Source organism: Adelges cooleyi, unplaced genomic scaffold (assembly GCF_023614345.1).
Source record: "Adelges cooleyi isolate 19-005CV unplaced genomic scaffold, UGA_ACOO_1.1 ACOO_flye_CR_arks_rails_tigmint_CR_PRNA_247, whole genome shotgun sequence".
NCBI classification, from domain to species: domain Eukaryota; kingdom Metazoa; phylum Arthropoda; class Insecta; order Hemiptera; family Adelgidae; genus Adelges; species Adelges cooleyi.
This window is the reverse complement of record NW_026095912.1, coordinates 7,484,435-7,494,642: the sequence shown is the minus strand read 5'-3', so window position 1 is coordinate 7,494,642 and position 10,208 is coordinate 7,484,435. Positions and strand designations below refer to the sequence as shown.

Sequence of the window (10,208 nt, the reverse complement as noted above, 5' to 3'; positions counted from 1 at the left end):
TATTAAACGACGATCTAAGGAATATGTTAATTAAAAGTTTTAACGCTTCCAATTAAAGAGGTGTGTTTCCAACGTTACTAAATTACATTAGAAGCCATGTTACACGCACATAGTATAATATTTTGAACGGAGAAGTTTCATTAAAAGTTTGTATCGTCTAAAAGTGTTTATATATAATTAGTTTCTAAAACGTGTACACAATACAGAACAAACTTAATGAAATATTACTATGCTCTAATGGTTCGCTGTATTTAGTCTTAACTTTTAATGCCTGTACAGTATCTAGTAATGGTTATTTAGTTTAATAGGGCAATCAATAGGTACCCATTTTTTTAAGTACTAAGAACAAAATGTTAATGTATCAACGGTAGAAATCAGGGTAGGGGGGGCTTGGGATACTTAAAACCTTAAAATTAATGTTTTTCAAAATACTTACATTTATTTTTTTGTGAGAGATTTGATGAAATAAAAATAAATTTAGGATTAGTTTTAAGTTTTTTTAGAATCCCAAGTCGCGCTCCCCTGATCTCCGCCAAAGGAACTACATAAAATATGTAGGTAATATACAGTGAATTTTTTACTTTATGTTTATTATTAATTTAAATATTTAGTCCATCGAATTAGAGCCAAAATTTATAAAAACGAACAGTAATATTTGCATTAAACATTATTTTGTTGAATTTTGTTCCTACTGCGATAAACAGTGTTTGTATGCAATTGTGTGTAAGCCTGCAATAAATTAGTATTCTTGTACAATTCTCACTTTTTGCTTTAATACAATTTAAACATAAAAACGAGGAAAAAGCATCGGTTCGATGCATGGGTAAAAATAAGCCGTTGCGTTGTTCAAACAATACAACACAACTCCTCGGTATTTAACAGAAATAACCGTCTCAGAAGGACGGCCCACAGGCTTATAGCTTTTGTAGTGCACGCACGGAAAATAAGAGGGTGACAATTGGCTGTGGGAAACAAACCTCCCTACTAAAGTGAATGGAACATAACACAAGTTTGCAGACTCGTTAAGTAATAACTGCTTGACAATATATTTGGAACCGGTAGCCGCCAGATTTGAATTTTAATTGGATTTAACATTGATGAATAATCAAGTAACGTACTTAAGTAGGTAATCGATTTTGCTGCATGTTGTTTTAGTAAATGGACGAACGCGAATAGCCAGAAAGATTAGACAAGTTAGTTAGGTATTGAAGCTTAGGAAGGCAGAAGCTATCTGTGTTTTGTACTTTTAATTTTTCGATATTGTCCGGACCGGGTAAACACGTGCAATGTGTATCATTGATTTTCGTTTAATACCTTTTTCTTTGTACTTTTGAATAACCGACATAGTAGCCTTAGCAACGAAATCAACAGTTTTCTCTCTCTTTGCTGTTGTTATCGTTCAGTGCCGTGTGACATTTCCTCGAAGCTAGTAATCATTTCAGTGATTAAGTTCATAGATGTTGCGATCAAAGAGGTTGGATTTGGTCGAATCGCGTTCATGGATCAAAGTAAGTCGAGTAAAGTTGTAAAATATGTTTAGTGAGAAATGTTTCAAAGACGTTTGTTTGTGTTGTGCGATAAAGAATAATATTGAATTTGTTATTGTTTTATTTTATCCATTGTAAATAAATAAATAACACGCTGTAAAACCAATTTTGAACTCTTTTCTTGTAACAAGAACAAAAATACATCTGATTTAAAAGACTTTTATTATTTTTGCTGAATCCGTATAAAGTGAGATTTTGTGCAGCACACGATTTGTGAAAAATGAATTCTTATTACATACTACATTATTATATTTTTTATGTTATTGTAGTTTTGAAAAAAATAAGAATAAATATTTTACATGAACGTACATTTTTGGTAATTCATGGAATTTCTTCAATTACTATAGTGGTTATATGTAGGACGATTTTATTTTAGTAAGAAAATGTTTTTAATGCTTTTATATATTATATCCATAGTTGGTGAAAAAATTAAATATCTACCAAATAAAATTATATTTTAGTCCTTCACGTAAAAAAAAAATAGTTCAACACTTTATTAGCTAAAAATTTAATAATATTTTCTTGACTTTTTTAATTAGTTTGGAAATCGCAAGCTTTTAAAAAAACAATCATCTTCCCTCCAAATAATGATTGAACTATTTTGATTGATTTTTGCAATGTGTGAGGTAATTTTAAGGTTTTTTTTATACCATTACAATATTTTTTATAATCGTTTTCTTGATTCGGTTGTACTTAAGTGTTCGATTAATTATAAAAAGACCCAAACAATTGCTCTAATCATTCTAATAATTAAAAATAAATGTGTATAGTTTCTGGCAGAAAGTGATCCTAATTTTCTATTAATTGTTGTACAAATACTTTAATATTAAATTAAGATTTTATTTTTATTCCGGCAAGCATATTTATGGTTATCGACTGGTCGGTACCTACTACTAAGATTTTTTTGTTTTCGCATTTAGAAGTTGAAAGCAGAAAACCGGCAACTAAAAGAATGGCATAGGCGTTACGAACAAACTATACTCAGGTACGGTGACACTTCCGTCACGCTGCAACATATCATATGTACCTACAAAGACGATTTACGGATGATGCAAAAACGTACACGGGAGTTGAACAGCCAGTTAAGACAAACCCGTGCCATCAACGAAAATCTAACCTCCGAATTGGCCGCTTTACAAAAAGAACACAAACACCTGCTGGACTTGTCCAAGAACAAGCAGTTGGAAGAACGCGAGAAACTCAGCAACAATCTAGAAGAGTCCATTGGGGTGATCAAAGAGCTGGAGAAAAAAAGTCAGGTAATTACGGAGGGCATTCATTATAGATTTTTTGCCTAAATTGAAAGTCTCTTATTTTTTAGAGTTTATCCAGAGCTCTTGAATTGCAAAAAAAAAATCATCGTGAGCGGCTGGTCGAGGAGACGGACAGAGTGAAACTGTTGCAATCAGAACTGAAACGAATGAAGGACAAGTACGAAAAACTGTACTCCGAAATGGAAATATTCAAGTACAAGAGTTACGGTGGAAGGCGGAGTTTCGTCCGTGGAATATCTACTTGTTCTCCCGATAACGTGACGACCAAGCTGGTAACGATCACTGGGTAATGACCAAAAGTCCAAGTATGACTGTTTTCGTTAACTCGGTTTAGTGCGGCGTTGAACTAATAACTTACAGTAAAAATTATAATAGGAAAAACGTTATGCGCCGGATTGACTGCTGGCACTTTAATTAACGACTGTACATTCAATTATGATTTTTAATTAAATTTGTCGCAGTGTTCCGGCTTCCCGGAATTGTATTGATTTAGCACACGCAAATACATAAAGCCCTAAGCATTAGGTTCATTTGAATTTTTATTTTGTCAACAGAGCGAGGAAGGAATTGATGTCCATTCGAAATGCTGAGCTCTGCATAGGCGAAGAGTCGTTCGAACAACAAACGACCAACGTGCCAAGGAAATCTATCAAACCGGAACTAAAACATGAAGATTCCGAAATCAGTGAACACACTAGTGAAATGCAGATAACCCTTATGCGGCAAATACACCAGGATGTGATTGAAAAGCCAAAAATGCTTATGAAAAACGACACGACCGATTTTTCGGATCGTCCTTGGGCGAATCGAGATATTGTAGACATGTTAAAGGTAAAGTTGAACCTATGCAGATCGCTTCACCGCCTCCAGAACTCATAGAAAATATGAAGTTTTATTGCTAATGAAGTTATTGACCTTACTAATAAAACGGCACAATTGCGCAGGTGGACGAATTGGAATCAAAAGAAGCGGATAATTCGTTGGAACTCGATGAGTGTTCCGGGGCGAAAAATCCTTTTTCTATTCCAGAGAATTTAGAGAAAAGGCAACCAAAGCACAGAAAGAACGCGGTTATGGCCAAATTTAAGACGTCGATGTCTCAAAAAAGCGTATCAAAGTGTTCTTCGTCAGCCTCTTCTTCTGGGATTTAAAACTGTTGTTGATAAAATCCAAAATACTTGATTTTCCTAATGTGATTTTCAATTGTGAGTTTAGATTGAACATGTGGCTTTAAACTATGTAATTTTATATATTCAATTTGTTAATATTAGTTTTTACTTAATAAAACGTTATAATCTTAGATTTCTAATCTAGTTGACAATCAGGGGCACCGAAGTAAAAAAAAAAACACGTTAGGTATTTGATTTTAAAATGTTTTACTACAACTAATTTCAATGTCAAAAATCCATCTTTATGGTAGTATTTTCTTTTTTTTACATAAAGGAGTTTTATTTTGTTAGTTTAACATTTACATTGGAATTTTTACTGTGGGCAAGCCGAGTTCACGACTATAGGGTTGTTATTAAAATTCCATGTGTAAGTTAAGTGAAATAAGTAATAGTTCCAGCCAGGTACCTGATCCCCGTTCGTTAGGTCAGCGGCAATGTTGTTGGAAAACGAAGCCTTTGAAATGCGTTTGGCTTAATGGTTTTTCGCAATCGTCGAGTACATAAATAATCTGTAAAACTATTTAAAGTTCGTGGTCCATTAAGAACTTACACATACAATCGCAATAGTCACTTTGCTTTCACAGTCCGTAACGAGTGATCATTCGTCGTAAAACTCTTCTTAAAGATCTAGAAATTTACACCTCGGACTGCAGGCACCACGTTATGCACTGCAGTATATATATTAAATATTAAAATATACATTAGCGTAAATCATACTAAACAACATACAAATATAGCTAAGTAATAATAGTTAGGTAATAATATATAGATATTACAATATTAGGTAATGTGAAGCATTATTTTCTAAGTTTTGTATTTGATGCTTCTTTTGATACTTGAAAAGCGTCGAAATCCTCGCCGTAGTAATTAATAAATTACCTTAAGCCATATTTGTTTATCTGGAAACAAAACTGTTTTGCCTTTAAAAAGTTGTCTGTCAACGTTTGCAATATTATTATAAAAAAATGTGTGCTCGATTGGTCCTTTTTTGAAATTATACGACCTAACTTACTCCTAGAAAAAGCGTAACTAAAATTTGGCTATTTTAGATTTGTAAACAATCTTAAAACTTAAGGAAAATATATTTTAATGTTTGCCCTAAATTATTTTCATTTTTGTACTAAGGCAATTATTGTAATTTTGAAGTTAGCATGATATTGAGTGTAATTTAGCCATTCGCTGACTACAATATAGTTTATATTTTTTAAAATCCACACAACATGCATTTTATCGTTTTACTAACATAGATATAGACCCCCCCCCCCCCAATGAAAATGTACCTATTTTTCGCATTTAAACGATAATTGCAGTTTGATTGAACCAGGTGAACTAATGGTTATTGTGTTCTGAAGCAAGTCGCAGAGCAAGACAAATGTGTGCGTTGCTAATATGGTGTTTATACTTATATATATATATAAGTGATCTATATGCGTCGCGTAGATACCATAGCAATGGGGCGGACGAAGTGACAACACCATCAATCTCTGGCCCTGGGTCGATGTGAGACCGTGCAGGAATGGTAATATATTGCCAAAAAGGCTGAGGTTAGGGTTTGAAATATTACACAGGCGCCATCACCGTGCTGACAACCGACATAGCAGTTATCGCTTGAATTTTTTTCCCTATTATATTTTATTATTACACAGCCATTGATAAATTATTATTACTCTTATAATAATAAATTGCTATTAATTATAAATACATAATACGCTTTGGTACGAGTTCTGGTTTTTTTTTTTATTAATATACATATAATTCAAAATATTTTACTATACACAATGCGCTGACGGGTTTGGTGAAAGTTATACATAATATTATAACCAGCTTAGGAGACAACCAAGATTTGCGCTTGAATTAATTTTCTTTAGTGGAGTATTGTTTGCAAGCAGAAAAAAAGATAAGGGAATGTCCCCGATTGAATATGTTGATAATCACTGTAAACTTTAATACGGCCGAGTAAGCGATTAATCTTAGTTTAATTAAATTTTTTTTCTTTATTATTAACCTCCGTAGACTTGTTTTTTTAATTTTTTAATAAAATATGTTTTAAAAGTAATTCCATTTATAAGATAGACCGTTGATAAGTAGGTACTCTGCAATTGCAGAAAAGTTTCACAAAAAAAAAAAAGAAATCTGGTGTCTCGACGACTATAATTAAAAAAAAACAGTCGTTTCATTAACGCGCGATTTATGTTGGTCTATTTTATTTTGCAAACAGAACAAATTTAAATTTAAAAAGAAAAAGTAAAACGAGCAGGTCAAAATTAGTACATTTTATGAAATAATGTAAATGGCCAACATTAATATTAATTAATTCGGTATTTTTATAAAAAAAATGTATTTTTAATTCTATGTATTTTTAGCTTTAATTACCGGTTTAATATGGAAATAAATCTCGTTTTATTAATATCTTCGAATAGTCATATACTGATTTCTATAAAGTAGTGTTCAACATTTAGTGTTTACAGAACTGTACTTATACTGCCTTCAAGACTGTGTTTTTGTTAAATTTGTAGTTTTTCCTAGATCGCAAAATGTTGATTAATAAACCCAACATTCATATAAAATGTAAGATTTGTTGTAAAAAGTTGTGTTGGCACACAAGGTTTTCAGGTCTTGAATACGTAGTGCTTAAAAAGTAGAAGATGATAAAATTTCTGTCCTAAAAACAAAAATTTTAAACGACCAATAATTGTTGGGGTTTATCTTGGTTTTAAAAATTATTTATACAACTCAACGAATTCTTAAGAAAATATAAAATTAAAAAATATCAATTTCTCCAATGTATTCCGCATTACTTTTTTTGTGTCAAACGGTCTCACAAGATGCACTTTACAGTAATGAATCTCAAAACATGTATGTTTCCAATACTTGTTTAATAAATCCTTGCGGTTATTATATGGATCCAATACAATATATTGTGACGTTATTCTTGAACACCATCAATCATTTCAGTACACTTTGTATCTTGATGTGACTAAAAGCGGGTTTAATGGAAGTTCAAGAAAAATCATTACCCTATACAAAAAAGGCCCCGAGGTTCATTTGTTCTAACAAGGTGACTAGGTTTAATTGAGGATTAATTTTTTTGGAGTTATTTTTGGCCTGCATTTAAAGAAACATACAATATTTTATAAATAACGTAGACGAACCTCATACAAACTTGAAACTTTAAACGATTCAAAATTGTATATATTTATAATTTCTATTCCTAAATATAATCTCATCCTAAATGGGATTTTGTATGGAACTCAAATTTGAATTAACAATTGTAGTAGTTATATTATTATACGGCTACCTACTAATTATATCCAAGTTAATACCTTCTTTGAATAAACACTAATTCATTTTAGTTTATTGAAAAAAACCTGATTTTTTTTAATTTTTACTTTATCGTTTTTTTTTCAACACAAGAAAACGCAACTTTTTTGGAAAATGACAAACTTTTTCACTAAAGCATCTGGTGTTTCGATCATTATAATATAGTGATGGCTATTGATACAAAACATAAAAATAACCGGAGTTTGTCAGTTTCTCGTGTAATGTTATATACCTAACGGGTTTCTATCTTGACGACAAAAATATTGTACACAAGAAAAAAGAAACCAACGATAAAAAAAAAAATTAATACAAAACTTTCCAGACAACAGATTTGTGGACGTGACTCACGGGGGTGGTGTACTTGAACAGAATTTTCTCAACGGCAAAAAAACCAATCGGTGTGAAAACTACCCGCACTGTCCTCGGCGGTCATCAATCGGGGACCGAGTGTCGTTATGCTAAAAAGGAGTTTGGATAAAAATGATGATAACGACAATAAAGTCACCCTACCAGAGGGGGGAGGGAAGCTAGCTGTAGACCGACTTGGAGGGCGGATCAATCACATTAATAATCGGTCTTCCCAAATGACAACGAGGCAGGTATTATATTTTAAACGATACGCTGAGGTTTTTATTTTTTTATTATTCATTTGTCACTTCGAACCCTCTAAGCTCTTTGTGCGCATTAAGAATGTCAACTTCAAATGACAGTGAAGAATATAGGAATACGGCATGGCAATTTGATCTACATAAGTGTCACGCGGCACTTTGGAAATATAAATATTTTCTAAATGTTTTGTAAACATTTTGGCGGATTATAATGTTATAAGTATAATTGTGGTTTGATGTTTTACAAATAACTCACATTATTGAAAGAACTATTATTAAAACAAGAATTTTTACTGAAATATTTTTATTGGCGTTAGGTTTTAATTTCTTACCAAAACATAATATAAAAAAATTTTTTAATTTTGCGAAATTAATTAGTTTTTTCAATAAAAGTATACTGTATAAATATTTTTTATATGTATTACTGTTTGGATTATTATGGATTTCAAAAATGGTGTTTCGTTCTTATAACAAGAAAAATATGCTTTGTTTAGTTTATATCAAATATAATAGAAAATATGCTGTACAAAGAAACGTTTTTGTATGTAGTAAAATAAAAAAATAGCACGAAAATATAAAAGGTCTTGGATTATCAATTCTACGTTTTATTGTTTTGCAAAATTGAACCAAAGGGAATAACATTAAAATTTATAAAATCAATCGCTCTAAAACTGCACACAAAAACATGGTTGTTAATAAACGGTCTTAAGTTTATTTTGTTCGTTCAATTTTTAATCATAAGGTATATAGTTTAAAAGCAAACTTGACTACAACATTTTCAACTCATTATTTTATGCATTTTTTATTTTATTTTTGAAATAATTTAAAATAAAAGCAAGAGTAAATACGTGAGCAACAAATATCAAAAAATGTATTTTTGATGTTTTAGATGGTGTATTTAGAACACAGGGTACTTAAGAGTTAAGTATCCAACTGGATAGTTAAGCTAGGTTTGTCTACGGATGTATTGACGATTTATTCAGAAATAAGTCTATTCCTAACAGAAAGTCTCCGTAATAAAATAAAGGGAAATTGTAATATCAATAAATGGTGGAAGAATATTTCACTTCAATATTGGAATATGTTTGAAGTAAGTATTTCCACTTTTTCTTTAATGTCTAAATGTTATTACTTTCGTTTGAAGGTACCACATTTATATAATGATAAGTTGTACACTCAAACAAATTGGTATTTTTTTTTACTTTGAAATAACATCAAACATGTTATATTCATATAGTATTTTTATTGGAAATTTCTCCAAAAACGTGTACGTATAGAATTTATTATTACTTTGTACTCGATAAACTTATCGACATATTTTTGAAACAGTTTTGGCTATTATATTATAACGCATAGTTTTGATTTGAATCTTAAATTTTAGTTTCAAACTAATTCTAGTCATTGAATTTATTTTGTAAATTAAAATATATCGATCGTCCGGGAATTATTTCATACAATTCACTTCTTGTTTGGTCGGAGAGTCACATACACTTGGAATTTTGATCGTTTTCACTATTTTCTGTACTACTGTTTTAACACATAGCAGCGAATTTGTGATAGCCGACTGGATCAAGTACATTAACGTTAATTTGAATGACGTCTGCAAACGGGTCTCGCCGGCAATCTGTATGGCATTCGATTTTAGGGACTGGCAATTGTCATTTTTGATTTTTGAATGTTGACTAGCCACGTCCGAAATGTGGTTGTCTTTGTGTCCTATCGCTTCCTTCGGATTCTCTGTCTCGTTGGCCTTACCCTGGGTGCTATGAATGAAATCGCCCGATGGCAGTGGCTGAAGCAAATCCCGTAGGTCAATTATATTCGACAATTGCAACTGTACGACGAATTTGTCGTCGGAAAATGTCTGCAGCATCGACTTCAACGTGTCGTTCATTATTTTTATCTCGCTCTCGATTCCCTGGAGTGTTTTTTTCATCGCGACGTCTTGAGCTATGCCACTCGTCTCTGTATTTATCTAAAGAAAAAAATCATCATTTAACGCATCTTAAGATATAAGCGTAAAAAGTTTTCAAAATTAAACATTTTTCATAAAATATTAAAAGTAAAAATGTTAAAAACGAAACTTTTCATTGTTAAGAAATATTTGGAAATGTTCAACATGTTTTTGAAAATATGAAAATGTCTATATCTGATCATTTTTATTTTCATAAATTACTGTGATCGTGCGTTCGAATCAACTAGCGCTTATCGAAATTCATTTCTGTTCACTAAAATTTCTGTCGTTAAATAAGGAATAACTAAACCAATAATTAACTAAGCCTTTACGTA

General features: G+C 31.4%; 1 protein-coding gene across 2 annotated transcripts; it reads left to right on the top strand.

The window, feature by feature from the left end:
* The first annotated feature begins 399 nt into the window (after positions 1-399).
* LOC126836673 (GRIP1-associated protein 1-like) lies at positions 400-4,003 on the top strand. Of its 2 annotated transcripts, none has more exons than XM_050570274.1 (5): positions 400-1,508; positions 2,468-2,806; positions 2,869-3,107; positions 3,376-3,652; positions 3,766-4,003. In XM_050570274.1, the coding sequence occupies exons 1-5, from the start codon at positions 1,458-1,460 to the stop codon at positions 3,970-3,972; spliced, it is 1,113 nt and encodes a 370-aa protein (XP_050426231.1). In that variant the 5' UTR covers positions 400-1,457; the 3' UTR covers positions 3,973-4,003. The 2 variants fall into 2 exon arrangements, with proteins under 2 accessions (XP_050426231.1, XP_050426232.1); XM_050570275.1 differs by lacking the exon at positions 400-1,508 and adding an exon at positions 2,107-2,173.
* Positions 4,004-10,208: the final 6,205 nt, after the last annotated feature.